Source organism: Neopsephotus bourkii, unplaced genomic scaffold (assembly GCF_033783945.1).
Source record: "Neopsephotus bourkii isolate Nb327-2 ecotype Australia unplaced genomic scaffold, CSIRO-AGI_Nbou_v1 NB_1678, whole genome shotgun sequence".
NCBI classification, from domain to species: Eukaryota; Metazoa; Chordata; class Aves; order Psittaciformes; family Psittacidae; genus Neopsephotus; species Neopsephotus bourkii.
In genome coordinates, this window is record NW_026902152.1 from 264,671 (window position 1) to 281,074 (window position 16,404).

Genomic DNA, 16,404 nt, shown 5'->3' on the forward strand with positions numbered 1-16,404 from the left:
GCCTGGTTGTAAAAATTCTGCAGCAGCCATACGACAAAAACCAGAGAGATACAATCTTTCCTAGACTGCAGGAAAGTGGGATTCAACAGATTTGACAGTGTTTGTGTTTGAGAGCTACCAAACTCCAAACACAATACAACCGTTTGATACAAGCTGGTTTCCTGCCACTGTTTAATCTTCTAGCCTTCTTGCGCTAACCGTTTTCTTGATCTCTTCTTACACTAAAGAATACTTTCCCACTAGTGATATTCTCACAGCAGCTGAGTCAGTGCCAAGAAGAGGAAGCAGAACCCTAGCAGCCCATGAAGAAGACAACTGTACAACTAATTCCCGAATTGTGGAGTCAGGCTGCTGTTGACACTTGATTTTTCAGATCCTTGCGCATTCCTCTCAATGAAAACACTGTATCATTAAGATCAGGGACTCGTTTGGTTTGGAAGGGACCTTAAAGCTCACTTAGTTCCAACTCCCTGCCACGGCAGGGACACCTTCCACTAGACCAGGTTGCTTCAAGCCCTGTCTAAGCTGACCTTGAACACTGCCAGGGATTGGTGTAGCCACAGCTTCTCTGGGCAACCTGCGCCATGGTCTCACCACCCTCACAGGGAAGAACTTCTGCCTAAAAGTTCATCTCAATCTCCCCTTTGTCAGGTTAAAGCCATTCTCCCTTGTCCTGCACCTGAGGGCCCTTGTCAAAAGCTCCTCTCTAGGTTTCTTGTAGCTGCTTTAGGCACTGAAACTGCTCCAAGGTCTCTCCGGAGCCTTCTCTTTTCCAGCCTGAACAAGCCCAGCTCTCTCAGCCTGCCTGCATAAAAGACCCATTGTAAAGAACAGGTAAGTAACCATGTAAGTGATTCCATCAAATCATGAATACTTGGGTAACTACTCATCTTAAACCTGCTCTGAGCACTGACACACTCCTCATACCTAAGTAAGTCTGCACCCATTAAAGCTATACCTATGGAAAAATAAACTGCTAACATGAACCGGGGCTAGAGAAACAATCTGCTTGTTCATGCAACTGATTCTTTTTCAGGAAAACCTACTTTAAATACCACAATAGAGCCATCAACCATGGCAAACAGACCTTTTTTTTTAAAGGCCAGTTTACGTCATATAAGACTAGAGCTTCCCCAAACTTACAATGTTATTTGCACATTAATTCACTATCACAGAGAAATGCAAAAAGCCTTAGCAGCCGTGCCCTTCTTCTGGCTTACCTCTGCAATAGTGGACTTGCAGACTTCCCTGGCCACAGATTCAAACTTCGGATCTGTAGTGAGGTTCAGCTTGTAGTTCCACAAGAGCTGTAGAGAGAGCATTTGTAGAAAGGGGGTTTAGGACCTTCCCATGAAAAATGACAAATATTTTTGCTTCAGAAAAAAAGGAAACGTCATTTATTCCCAATCTGTATTGTCATCCTTCAACAGTGCAACAATCAGTGAAAAGTCTCCTTGACAACACCTCTGTCCCTTCGTTTCTGCAACCATTTTCTGATATTGAACAAATTCAGGCTGTCTGAAATCTCTCCACAAGGTCATGAGCTGACTCATTACAAAGAAATATATCTAACAAAGACAATTCCGTAAGTGAAAGCTCTAACTTCCTGCCTGCTGCATATTTAGCAATGTCTTTAGCTCATTACCCCTTTCTGCACCACGGCGTGTCTACCTGAAGCAAACGATCTAACAAGAATAAAGCTTCAATATGACCAGATTTCATACTGGAAATCTAATTAAAGACAACTAGCAAAAAAGGAAGGAGACAATGCAGCTGGTTCCTTCTGTGAGGGGTTGTGACCAGACAACTTTTTGGCTGCAGATATATTTCAAACTCATCTCTCTTCTGTTTAGAGTAATGACACATTAGAAGTTAGACTATGAAACGCCTTGATACGGCTGACTGCTCTTCTAGGAGCCAGAGATTAGCTCACACAGAAGCCCTGATGCACTGGGTCATTGTGCAAGAATCTATCTTGGACAAGTCATACCCTGCAGATATATACACATCCCAGATGCCTTCCTGAGGCATCATAAAGTAGAAATACAGAGTAAGGCAGCAAAATCTCAGCAGATTAATAGATGAGATGTTGCCCAAGAGAGGTCTATTAGCTCATCTAGGTTATTTTTCCTAGGAACTTCAGTTGCATTCATCATAGAAATCATAGAATGGTTAGGATTGGAAGGGACTTAATTTTTTTATTAACACAAAGATTAAGTAGTTTTAAAAATCCATTTTGAATTCTCTGCCTTTGTGACAGAATCAAAATACTACCAAAAAGATGAACAGGTAGGTGAAACAGTTATTTTGGGCTTTCAATTGTACACAAGACACTACGAAAACAGAAACCCATGCCTGTAAGCAAGGAAAGCAGTTTTACATCATCTCCAAGAGGGCGGCAGCATGCACAGGTAACTAAAAATTGAGTCAGCACAACTGCACCATCTTCAACACTTTGCATCATGGTTTTGAGTTGTGAGCAGTTAAAAAAGAAGATGATGGGAAACTAGGGTATTTTAGAGGGAGTAAGTTATAAATATACAGGTTTGATAGATAAAAGTGAATAAACAAGGAACCTGTCCTCACAAAGAATGCTGCAGACCTCTCCATGCCAGGATCAGGACAAGAATGAGGTCCAACAACGTAAGAATACACCTCTGTATCTGTAATCCCAAACTTTGGAGAGTCTTAAATGAGATGCTCTACAAGGGGACCTTCCCACAGGCAGAAGGAAGGCTCATCTTGCAGCTTAAAAATCCTGCTTTTAGCACTAGGCAGTATTTCCCCAGAATATGATCGGCAGTTGTACTAGCAAAGACTGCCGACGGGCAAAGAAAACACTTGGACATGAGACACATCCCTCTGTGGTCTAGCTTTTGATCGCTCCCCTTCAATTTCTGCCTGGGAAAATGAGATTTTGCCCACACTTCCTATCTGTGAATGGCTTCTGTAATCCACAGCAGCCTAATGCCTGCCTTGTGGCAGAGATGCTGTCATTTGATCCAGCAGAAAAAGGTCCAACTTTGATTTCTAGAATTCTCAGTTCCTCCTATATTCAGATGATCTCTATTGGTACATTCAAATGTCAGGTAGATAGTTTTTAATTACTAGAGTTTTCTCTTTTTCAAGAAAAAGACAAACAGAAACGTGATGTGCCCTTCATCTGATCCAACCCTGCACAATGCAATTACAGCTGCCAGTGAAGTCAGCCAGCACACTGCTAAAGGTTAATTTATAAACACAGCTAGCAATTACTAGTTGTACAGCATGGCCAGGTTTCATTTCTGGACTATATCTTCCAATTATAAACTAAACTACAGCTTCTGCAGCAACCAAAATCAGGTCCATCACTGAGGCATGCACTTGTCTCATGTCCAAGGCTAACCAAATAATTAAGGGGCTTCACACGGTGCATTCTAACAGAATGTGAATGACAGAAACCAAAAGAAACCCAATACCAACCTTAGCTCTGATGATTTTGGGGGGAGGGGGGTTTGTACAGTCTTGGTATTTGAAGAGTCAGCTCAACACCCTGAAAACTGGCTAACAGTTTGCTCACTGTTAAACACAGCGCTGAGAGGAAATCTGTTCTAAAACCAGCCAAGTGGTTCAAACTGTGAATGTCACACACCCCCCACCACCACCATTTTCCAAGCAAGTCTAAGAATTTAGCAGCTGTGAAAGTAATACAGAATGCTTCAACAGCTGAAATGAAGAGTTTAAATTCAGCACTGCTCACATCTTTCCCAAAAACAGCACATTAAATTGCTCCCAGTAACTCACGGGAACCACCCCCAACTATAAAAGAGGAAAGAAGTCTGCTACGCTCCTCTGATACAGAAGTGCAGCATATAAAGCTCTTAATTATGTGCCACTCTGAATTCTACAGTAACACCATAGTGGCTATATACCCAGCTAAAGAAATCACCTTATGCTCTTCCATCACAGGCCAGTACAGAAACCCAAATGTGTTCTGATTAACATCTTTTACAAACTACCAAACTGTGCAAAATACCTGCAGTTAAGAAGGGATATAAAGGTACAAATGTCATAGATAGAGTGTGTATAAGAAACTAAATAAACCAAAGCAAGACTTACGTGATTGCAGTCTGAAGAGATTTCGTTATCTGACTGAAAAGAGAGGAAAAAAAAGTCAGTTCACTGCTGCTGTCATGCATTTAACATACGTAAGAGTGTATACTTCTAGAAATTACCATACTGTCAATCCGTCTGCACTGTAAGAAACAATTTGACATAAGCAATAGGAAATCTTAAAAGCTACATAGGAGGAGTGATGACACCCAAGTACCAAAAAGATCGAAATAACAGGTACTTCAGACACAACGCTATCTTAGCTCTACAGAACATAAATGGCACAGGAGCAGCAGCATTTCTGTAGATGCTGCAAAACCATAATGAGCCCGCTCTTGTGGCATAATTGTCCAAACTAAGACAGAAAAAACCCCACTTATGGGAAAGCAAAGATGTGGTAGCAGAGTTTTAAAGTTTTATGCATACAAGTGAAGGACAAAGGTAGGACTTGCTTCCCTTCCCCAGACTGAAGTGTCCATACTCCCCATTTGAGAAAGAACATCTTTTCTTCCAGTTCAAAAGGGGCTGGTTCAAAGCAGCCCTGAGATTTATTTCTTCCACCAGGAGAAACATGTAACCTCTAATATTCATATGTTGTCCAAAAATACACCTTACATTCTCCCAGGCAGCTGCTTTGAAAAAACTATGGCTGCAACCCACCCTGTCCTCCTTCCAGCCTGAGCAGCAATCACAGTGGAGAGCTCCTTGAAACCTTGGCTCATCGTGCAAATCCAGATCTCACCTCCAGAGCAACCAGTGCAAAAGCAAGCCAAGATCACCTGGACAACATCTCCTGGCCATCATACCCACAGGAAAATCAACTCTGACTCACAACGCCTCTGCTTCCACCACGGTTTAAGATGCCAGGCATGCTCCAAAAGCCATACTCAAAACCACTCAAAGCTTAGACATCACTGACACTAACATGTTGGAGCTCAGATACCCGACATAAGAGAACAAACATTTCACCAGGGTTGGAAGCAAGCAGCCTTCATCGCAAACCAATTTTCAGTGTTTTTACCACTGCACGTTATGTTTCGCCAACACTTGCACCATTGCTGCTTTGGAGAGCCGTTGTGGTTTAAGCCCAGGCTGTAAATCACGTAGTCGCTCTCTCACTCCCCCTCCCTTTTCTTCCCCCCACTCCCAGAGGGACAGGAAAGAGAACTGAAAGAATGCAACTCCCCCGGGTTGAGATAAGAACAGTTTAGTAACTATAAGGTATAACACAAATCACTACTGCTGCCACCAATAATAACAACGATAAAGGAAATAACAGGGGAAGAGAATACAACACCTCACCACCTGCCGACCGACAGCTTGCCCCCACAGCCTGACGGAGCACTGACGGATACCTCCTCCAACCCTGCAGTGAACTAGCCCTTCTGGGTCACTCTTGGTTATATCCTGAGCATGACATGCTGTGTATGGAATACCTTTTTGGTCAGTTTGGGTCAGGTGTCCTGTCTCTGCTTCCTCCTGGCTCCCCGTCCTCCCTGGCAGAGCATGAGGCTCAGAAAGACCTTGGTCAGAGTAAACATTGCTGAGCACCGACTAAAAACATCGGTGTTACCAGCGCTGTTCCCAGGCTGAAACTCAAAACACAGCACTGCACCAGCTACTAAGAAAGAGAAAAATGACTCCCACTGCTGAACCCAGGACAAGAGCACAAGCACGAGTTTATGCGGAAAAAAATGAGAGCATGGGAAATGTTTCCAAGTCCTTAATTACAGCCATTATTAACTGCAGCACTTTCATTTTGTGTAGCAGGGAGTGCCAGGAATTACCTCTCCCCTTAGAACATAAAAAAACAAAACAGTACCTGAAGGATCACAGTAATTAATTGCTATTTGGTCAAACTGACACCACCTAAAACCGTATCTTGCAAAGAAATCATAAATTTGAAAATTAGGACATCAACTTTTTTTAAAAGCCTAGCAGATGCCTGTTCATTACCCTCCACCTGCAGAACTGATTCTCACAACTGAAAACTAAAATCTCTGACATCCAAATCACACTATTTTAAAGCAGCCTCCAAGACCCTTTCATGACTCACAAAGTGTTCTTTTCCTTAATTTTCTGCACCCATCCTAATCATTCAGCAACAGACGGAGATTTGAGACTAAGCTCACGGCAAAAGCTGAGCCAGAATGCCCTCCACTGGAGTTGCTGCCTCAGTTTTTTAGTCAATGATAGATCCTTTATAAAAATATATAGGCCAGGACTGCAATTCTTCTCTAGAGGAGATGATGTACTAATCCTAGAAGTTTCGGTTGAAGGGACCTTAAAGCTCATCCAGTTCCAACCCCCTGCCAGAGGCAGGGACACCTTCCACTAGACCAGGTTGCTCCAAGCCCCGTTCAACTCAGCCTTGAACACTGCCAGGGGTCAGGCAAGCAGAAGCATCTGTAAGGGCCAGATAGCACTCTCCCAACACCCTTCTTGGTTGCTTTGGTTATTTCTGCATGCTCCAACCCAGTAACCTTTGCTTCAGGCCCACCAAAGATTAAAGCTCAGTTTTTCTGAGAAGATGAGCTCAAGAAGATAACAGACTGGTTCTCACTGACTTGGGAAGCTTAAACAAGCTTTTCTTGAAATGCACAGCACTGAAATACCAGCTGTCCCCACACTCTGCTGCAAATCTCACCTCTGTGAAAACAAGCCTTATTCTGTTGAGAAGAATAAAGGAAGTCAAAAGGGACCTTAATTAAGCTTTAGTAGTGCATACATTCACAGCGTAGTACTTAAATATGCATAAGCACAAGATCTATCCAGTAATCCTTTCACTGCAGCAGGAGATGGTCACCTCCTAGCTAAGCTATGATCACAGAATTCCCTCTTACATTGCAAGTATGGGAGAGAGCTGGGTTGAGCGGCAATGCTGACCTGCTTTGCCCAATTAAAGTTAAGCAAAACGAGAAAAATAATCCTTTTTATCTTGTGCCTGACAAACTGAAGGGCTGAGTTTGAGGAAGGAAAAAAAAAATCTCCCCAGAGCAATCCACATTACTTCTGCCTTCCTAAGGAGGCAGCCTGTGGGTCTCTTATCTACCCAAGAAACCTTTCAAACAGTTTCAGAACATGCTTGTGTAGTAACAGCATGAGAAAAATGGAAGTTTCAAATTACCATTAAGAAAAGTTGAACAGCAAGAAAAGCTGCACTGTGACATTCCCACATGGAGAGCTTGAGGAACAGGAATGCTCAGAGACCCCCCAGGGCAGGGGGAAGGAGAAGAGCAGCCCAGACCAGCACCACGTGCTAGTCATTTTAGGAGAGGAAGCCGAGTGCAATGAAGACATTCAGCTGATTAGTGAGGCAGAAGGGTTCCTCTTACATCCCCTAATCCAAGGATAAAAAACAGACTTTACAGAAAGTACATGTGCCACTGGGCTCACAGAAGCTGTTGTTTAGCGTCTTCAGTGGGAATCTGTTGCCTCCCTTGGCAGCTCTCTAAAAAGATCTCCAAACTCCTTCTCACACAAAGACTCACATTCCAGAGCATGAACGCTGCTTCCTACCTCCCAGGAAAAGCAGAGTTTAGAACACATACCAGCTATAAGGAAACCTGAACAGAAAAAACATTTCCTTCCATTCAACCACATATAATAGACACCAATCACACTGCATTAGTGCTTTAAACTCTACAAAGGAATTCAAAGGTTTGCATGAAGTCTTATCACCACCAGACTATCAGGTCATCAACACTGTTGCATTTGAAAGTGCCTTTTCTCATCTACCAGATCTCAGCTCACTGAAACATGCTGTGACAGCCCTTGCTTTCTAAACCTCTTTGCTTCAGCACTGGTGAAGAACTAGACCAAAACTACAGCGAACAAGCACACCACCACCACTAACCAGGCTCAAGAAGGCAGAAACAGACAACCATCACTGGTTTTCTCAGCAGTACTTCTCTACTTGTAGCGAGAAAAAGAAGATCCCAGACTGGTTTGGGTTGAAGGGACCTCAAAGTCCACACAGTTTCAACCCCCCGCCATGGGCAGGGACGCCTTCCACTAGAGCAGGTTGCTCCAAGCCCCATCCAACTTGGCCTTGAACACTGCCAGGGAAGAGCAGCCACAGCTTCTCCAGGCAACCTGTGCCAAGGCCTCACCACTCTCATCCACAACAGTGGATTAGGATTCTTACTTTGCTCTTCAAAATGCAGTGGTACGAATTATTTTGGGGAATTGGATGAAATAAGACCAAATCAAGTCTGTTTCATATACACAGCTGAAAGAGCTCTGTCTCAAGCTATGGAGGTGACAGTAACTGCACCCCAGGCATGGTGCTCTTCACCAGATGGTGATGCACAACACAGGTTCATGATACAACTAGACCCCATCAAAAAAAAACCACTGAGAAACAACATGGAGCAAACCAGCAAAATAAAAACACAATCAGCATGTGGATGGGAGGAACTCAGTAGATGTCCCCTTCCTAAATTCAGGAGCTGATTGCAAAAGGATCAAACAAGTCAAATAAGAAAGAACGTTAATAAAAGCAGCTTCCTTTGAAAGAGAGGGTAGGCAGAAATCCAGCCAGGCTGTGGGTGTTTCCCAGTTACCGCACGGTCATATGCATGATATACTACAGATCACGGTGCACATGGATATGCAGTACAGGCAGCCCTCGGTTCCCAGCCAAAACGTTGAAGTTTTCCACTCTTACCTAAATAAACACATTTATCACTAATATCTGCAGTGAGGTGGCAGAGCAGGTCAGCTGACATCGAGGTTCTACGGAGGAGGCTATCACACTGATAAAGGGAAAATCAATTCCTTAGCTGTGTCCTTCCCACGGGCAAGAGTAATCCCTTTTCACAAAACACAGGACACTGAACTCAAAGTGATTCATTCAAACTGCAGGTATCAAGCTAAGTTATGACTTATGACACCAGAAAACAGCACAGGCTAGATGCAAAGTAGTGATCAAGGTGAGATCTGGGGGAGCATTCTCCTGCTAATCTAATCTCTTCCCCAAGCAACCACTAAATTATATCTGCAGAACTACCTGTGGAAACAAGAGCAGATACAGTAGTCTATGCAAGAATCAACACAGCTTTTGTAGAAGAAAAACCACACATCACCACCACCCGTGCTTCAAACCCAGTGAAACATCCTGGAGCTCTGTGCCAGCAGGCATATGGCTACAGTAAAGCATTTTCACACATCCTGCAATCCTGGAAGAGCTGTGTGTGATAAAAGAAGTTAAAAGCAGTGATAATTTAAGTTCAAAACAGATGAGGATTTCGTAATTTGATTACACATTTAGAGAGCAACAGAAGTTAAACTTGTTAAGCTGAGCTTGAAATGTTCTCTAATGCCAGTGAACTGTTAGTACCAAAACCAAACCCAGTGTTGTCAGGTCAGCAAAAGACCTCTATACTTCATCATTCATGCTTCTAAAAAAGCCAGTCTGAAGCATGGTACTGTACATGTATCATGCACCAAAGTTAAAGCTTCAAACTTTCATCTAATTTGCTTATTTCACATAATTAATTTTCCCCCACTTACAAATAAAGCACCTAAAGTCTGGAACACTGCAAATCCTTTGACCAAATAACTCCTTCCACATCAGTTAGGCACTCCCAGTTTATGCAAATGTAGTAATACAAGTTACACACAAACACCTAACAACTGCCTCCAAAACATACACAGAACTTTGTGCATGAAGGACAAGCATCAATTTCTTTAGCCACACTGTACACACGGAGCACAAGTATCAAATCACCCCAAATCATCAAATTCTGCAGCTGTTTTTCTCTGAATTCTAGATTCCACAAACTTTGCCACCTATGCTGACACTGTATATCCTCCCTGAGTATGAGACCATTAAGACAAATATGCTCACTGAGAAAAGATATCAGAAAGCAAGATCAAAAACAACCACAGCATAACATGGTGCATTGTCTTTCTGGACCAGCAGCCAGGGAAAAAGGAGCCGAGGATGAAGTGGCCTTGTCCACTCATTTGCTGAGAATCCAGTGCCCAGCATCTCCTTTGAACACCAAGCGCAAGGCCAGGTTGCATGGGGCTTGGAGCAACCTAATCTAGTGAGGGTTGGAACTGGATGAGCTTTGAGGTCCCTTCTGACCCAAACCATTCTACGATTATGAAAGTTCATCAAGTCTTACCCTTTCCTGGTCAGCTTTGAAAAGAAATGGAATTTTAGTAATTGTCATGTTTTGCTTGATTCACATTTAGTTGACACTAAGCAAAGTCCCCTGCATGCTTCTCCTCCAGCACAGAGATCTCTCTCTGCACAAACACCACAGGCAATAAAACAACAGGAAACACTCAAGTTTCCTTCTGATGCATCGAAAGTGACCACAGATCATGCGCAATTAAAGCAAAACCACCCATTTCCGCTCATCTAACAAGCCTTATTTGCTGGTTATTCCCCATATTCTCACAGCTGGCTGCTCCTGGGCAAAGCTGCGAGGCTGGGCAGAGGCTGGGCAGTTGCTCCATGCCCACCTCCCTTCTCACACAAGCTGTTCTGTTCCCTGCTGCTTTTGTCTCCCTGCATGGGGGACTCTCAAGCCCTCAAGCCTTCTTAGCAGGGAGCTTTTTCATTCAATTCTGACCCACAGTGTCAGAGCAAGTCCTAACAGTCAGCATGATCAAAGCAAATTTGCTCCAGATGTTTCTTGTTTGTTCTTCCCTTATTCCCCTCTATTCCTCCTTTTGAAAGCTTTCCAGCCTGTCACGATGAGTCAGAAAGCAAGACAGACCCTGGAATTACGTGTTTGCTACAGAAGTTTGGCAGCACTGCCATCAGATCTAATCTTTCCCATAACACTCCTCCACAACTGAGCTCTGCTACTAAGCATAGCACTGACACCAAGCAGCAGATTCAGCCAGGAGGTTTCAGGAATTGCTCCTGGAAAGCTCACTCACAATACTGGCAAACAATTTAAAGAGGCCAAAAGGCATGCAAGGATGCTGATAGTGTCACAGGAGACAATGAAAAGGAGGCAAGCTGCTAGAAAGAGATGAGTGAAACTACAGCAGACTGCTTAACTGACCTATTAACACCACTAATCAAAGTGGAAAGGAATCCATGGTACTCCTCGCCCCTGCCACTGTCTCCAGCTGACGGCAATGTCCCAAACTCCACAAATCCACAGAAAAGCTGTTCACTGTTTTCTGCCAGGCTAGTACAGATGGGCTTTTGGAGGAGTACCCCTAGCACCAGCCAGATTACTGGGGAACACAGTGGCATCTCCACCTAGAGCATCAGCCTGCCCACACATCTATTCATGTTACGCAGACAACCCAACACTCAAGCTACCGTCCTGGAAGACTCCCTGTCTTAACCCCAACCAGAAGCATCCCAGAATAACTGAGGCATATTCCAGTACAGAGGCAAAAATCAACAGCATGGTTTTCAGCAGTACTGCACAGCACCTGCTGGGGGATGCAGAGAAATGAGTGGAGTCATTCCAGTGCAATAGCTAATGAAAAACCTTTTGTAAAGTATGCTCATCATCTCTTAATCAAAGTTCATCACTTACTTTCAATACAGTTACTTCACATCTTTTGACTGTACATACTCTGTAGTCACTCAGGTTGAACTTAACGCTTCAGAAAGCTTCCAAAAAGCCATGAGGGGTTCACAAGCAAGATTCAGTTTCACACAAAGTTGGCTGTATGTAGCAGGGTAGAGCCCCTTCAAAGAGGAGCATGCTGTAGTTAACAAAGCACCTAACCATGCTTTGCTCCTTGAAGAACAGTGCTTATAATGTATTTATGATGCACATGGAAATAAGAGAAATCCTTTCAAAATTAGCTTTGTACAGAAGCTAAGAAGAAAGTTGGTACCTAAAGCTCTGCATCCCGAGACACATGAGGCACACAGGTTTCAGAGCAAACACTGCTTACCCATCTCCCTGCTCCCACAGCTTAATGAAGCGTTATGCTCCAAAGCAAAGCAATCAAGCTCTGACATTCTCTCCTTGCAGGCAGCTCCATCACACTACCATTGCTCATGTTCTGGAGAATATCTCTAATCAATTCCAGACTTCCCTGCCAAGGCCTCTACCAGCCAATATTCACATTTGTCTTTGTTTTTCAACATGTGGGCTCATGACTCCAATTTTCCACACTGAAAACCATGCAGTGCTCCCAAAGATCCTTCCCCAGGATCTTCAGTGAGGCACACGTGTCACATCATTCAGGGCACAAGCAGCATCATTCAGGGGCACAGACAGAACAGCTTTAATCCCGATGATTTACATTCACACATTCTGCCTCTGAACCAAAATAAGATGAGCATCTAAACAGGTGGGAAGCAGACTCTGCTATTTTTAACTCCTGCCAGCTATTCTATTTAGAGGCAATAAAAATCAAATACATCAAAGAAACCACTTCAGCCTTAACCACAAACCACAGCAAGAACAATTTTTTTCCTGAACTCTTCCCTCCTTCCTTTTGGACAGTGTTGAGAGGCCTGCTCTTCCCCCCCACCTGACTCAGTGTTTTAGGGATAGAGGTAACTCCAAGTTCATTTTGTCTCTGTCAGAGCTGCCAGTATTTCACATCAGAGTAATGGAGGCACTATTATATTTAACATCAATACTTCCAAGAAGCACTGAATGTTACATGTGGATAAACAGGCCTGCAACTATTCTTGCACAACACCCAGCATTAGCCCTTTGCTCTTACAAGAAAATGACTATTTCAGCTTTCCATATGGCTTATGTCTTCCTGAATTCCTATGTGACAGTCAGCATCTCTTCTGTTACCCTGCAATGCCAAAGGAGGGGCAGGATGTACCAGAAGACCCTGCATGCCAGCTTTTACCCTGCAAGAGGCTTCCTAAAAGCAGAGTCTCCTGGACCTTGTCTGTCAGTCCAAGTGCCTTCCCAAGAGATGCACTGTGATGGGGGAGTCTCCCTCAAAAGCAAAAGGCAGTGTTCAGCCACAGCTGGATTTGAAGTAAAACACTGGAATTTTCTTTGGCAGATCCACAGGGCCCCAACACTTCACTCATTTCTTCTCTGCAGTAAAAGGCAGATGAAGAACAACAGCCCTGAGCCAGGCAACTCCCTGCTGTTAAAATAAACCATTTCAGTTCTTCCCACACTTCAGCGTTAGCCACAGTCGCTGACTTTATCATCCCATGTATGTGGCAATTTTATCACAGGACTATTCAAATCCATGACAACTGCTGAACTACTGTGCCCAGCCACCACCACCTCCTCAGCTCCTCTCTTTCAACACTACACTACTCACAAGACAACTGAAAAGCTGTAGGTACCATGCAGCTGCCAGGAAAGTCTGATGTGACCCAAGTCTCCCTGATGCTAGGGTGATAGCGATTAAAACAGTTAGGACATGTTCCAACCTAAGTTCACTATGTCCAACGTAACACAGGAGTTAAGCACACGTGCTTTTCATTTGGCACTAGGGCCAGAAGTCTGGACTTTAAGATCACAGAATCCCAGTAGACAGGTTTGTATTGGAAGGGACCTTAAAACTCATCCAGTTCCAACCCTCTGATACAGGCAGGGACACCTTCCACTAGACCAGGTTGCTTCAAGCCCCTGTGTCCAACCTGGCCTTGAACACTGCCAGGGATGGGGCAGCCACAGCTTCTCTGGGCAACCTGTGCCAGGGCTTCAGCACCCTCACAGAGAAGAACTTCTGCCTAAGAGCTCAACTCAATCCCCCCTCTGTCAGTTGAACACCATTCCCCCTTGCCGTGTCCCTATCTGCTCTTATAAAAAGCAAGACCCTAAGAGATCAGCCTGTTAGAAAAACACCCTGGACTTGTGTTATTCATTATCCTATATTCCTAAAGAACCTTCTCTGTTCCAAATACTCTGCTTATTCAAAATAGTACATCCTGTTACACAGGAGAGGCAAAAGTCACAGAGAGAGGCTATTATAAATTCCCTTCAGTAACAGCACTGCCTCTGTTCACAGTGGGAATACGTGCAAATAAGCACAAAGTGTTAACGTATATTAAGGTCTCCAGCAGAGCCTACAATGGCAGCTTGCAAGCAGCATCACTGTGACAAAAAATTGGGACGCTGCCTCAGAGATCCAGGGGATTTCTCCAGCCCTCTACAAGACTTCCCGATGAGACCTGGTTTTTTGGATTCCCATCATCACCCACTGAACACGGCAGGAAACGTCCATTTTTAGGAAGTCCTAGAAACAGCACGATGCACTGCTTCCATCTGGAGTCCCTTCCATATGGGAAGGGCTGCCCATAAGGGAGATGCATACCCACAATAATCGTGGCTCCCCACACGACCCTGCACTTCAGAAGGCAGTCTTGAAATGTGCTCCCCAACTAACAGCTAACAACAGTCTACCACCAATTTTATGTCCTTTATAAGAAACAATCAAAAGGCACTCAACAGGAGGTTTCAAAACCTCCTCTGAGGTGGCAGGGTAAGGCATCCTTCCTGTTACACTCACAATTAAACAGCTCTAGTTAAGTTGGATGGGGCTTGGAGCAACCTGGTCTAGCACAAGGTGTCCCTGACCATGGCTGGGGGATGGAAGCTTTAAGACCCCTTTCAACCAAAACCATTCTATGACTCTATGATAGTAGAATCTTAAATGCAGCTGTTGTTAGCCTGTAATTAAAACCTGAAGTGATACTTCTCTGAACCACATCTGTGGCTTTTCCACACGTACAGACAAAACTGGTTCTCAATTACAAGCGCATTCACTTCAGTACCTTGAAGCTGAGGCATTGAATAGGAACTAAAATAGATTTTTTTCTGATTATTAGAAAGAAAAGTCACTTACTCTCAATTCTCAACAGTCATAACGACCAAAAAGTTGGACTGATGTATTAACAATTTTTCCATACAAAACAAATGTCCTGGTCCAGTATTTGAGTACTTCAGTTCTACTTTAACAACTCATCTTCTGCATTTTAATTATGTTTCCATTTTTATCCAAAAGTAGCTTGATGCATAGAAAAGTAATTCAGTAGATAATGTCTTGCCATTTTTAAACATTATTAAAAAAAAAAAAGAAACACTAAGATGCAAGCATTTAAATAATTACATATCATATCAATTTAGTCAAAAAACATACCAAGCTTAGCAACAGAAGCTAAAATTAGCTGCAAAATAGTATCACCAAACTAGAACTCTCTAGAAATATTACTAGTGCTCAAGCAATACTGAAATTATTCAAATCTGAGCTTCTTCCTTACTTAAATAAATCTTGGGAGCTGCACAAATTGCTACAGTAAACTGATTGTCCTAGCATCTGGTTCTCCTGTTGTATAAGCCACAACAAGGAAAACGAAAAGACCAGAAAGACACTATTAAACCAGCTGATTCACATCAACATTACGTATTCTGCATTCAGACCAATTATACAGCACAATGTTAAACCAAGTTACAAATGTTTTGCCAAGAGAAGGCATCCAAGCACAGGGCCTCGCGCTGGAGCTGCAAGGTGCAGCACTCAGTCACAGACCTTGGCACCGAGTCAGAAATGCCATTTTTATTCTTGGATACTCATGCATTGCAGCATGGCTAACACACTTTATTTCACTTCACCACCTCATCTCTGCTATACTTCAGCGACACACAGAATCAAAGAATCATTAGGGTTGGACGGGACCTCTGGAGATCATCTCTAGCCTCATCCCCTTGCCAAGGCAGGGCCACCTACAGCAGATGACATAGGGAGGTATCCAGGAGGGTTTGGAATGTCTCCAGAGACGTAGACTTTACAACATTCTGAGCAACCTGCTCCAGTGCTCTGTCACCTTCAACATGAAGTTATTCTCATACTGAGGTGAAACTTACTGTGTTTTACTTTATGGCTGTTGCTCCTCTTCCTGTGCTAGGCACCACTAGCAACAGTCTGGCACAGCCCTGTGGCAAAGTCCCCATCTTTGAGATATTTATATGCATTAATGAGATATCCTCTCCACCTGCTCTCCTCTAGCCTAACCAGGCCCAGCTCCCAAAGTCTCTCCTCATAAGAGATGCTCAGACCCCTCCCTCCACTGGACCCTTTGCAGCAGCTCCCCATCCTTCTTGTACTGAGGAACCCAGCCTGGCCAAAAGGTAACCCGCGGTATTCAAAAGAAGCCTTACTGAAAACAGCATGACATACTTGATTAAATAAATGCTTAGAGTATACACCTAAAGAATTGTGCTAGTTTAAATGGCAGCTGATTTTTAAGCTTAAGAAAGAAGGTAAAATAAATGAATCCCCCTAAAGCATCATCAGGGAGCAGCTTCCAAGACTTACTCTTTGCTATGAGCTAACCATGTGGTCTTCAGCAAGAAAAACCACTTGCGCTTTTCTTCAGGACCAAATTTTTGT

The 16,404-nt window shown here is 43.6% G+C and overlaps 1 protein-coding gene across 1 annotated transcript in view; it reads right to left on the reverse strand.

Annotated features, from left to right (window-relative positions):
- Window positions 1-16,404, reverse strand: part of GLG1 (golgi glycoprotein 1) — an 88,601-nt gene that overhangs the window by 40,424 nt on the left and 31,773 nt on the right. Inside the window, exons 2-3 of the mRNA XM_061375837.1 lie at window positions 4,099-4,131; window positions 1,221-1,307 (exon numbers count right to left, since the gene is read on the reverse strand). Coding sequence (XP_061231821.1) covers window positions 1,221-1,307; window positions 4,099-4,131 — 120 coding nt within the window. The remainder of the gene's footprint in view (window positions 1-1,220; window positions 1,308-4,098; window positions 4,132-16,404) is intronic.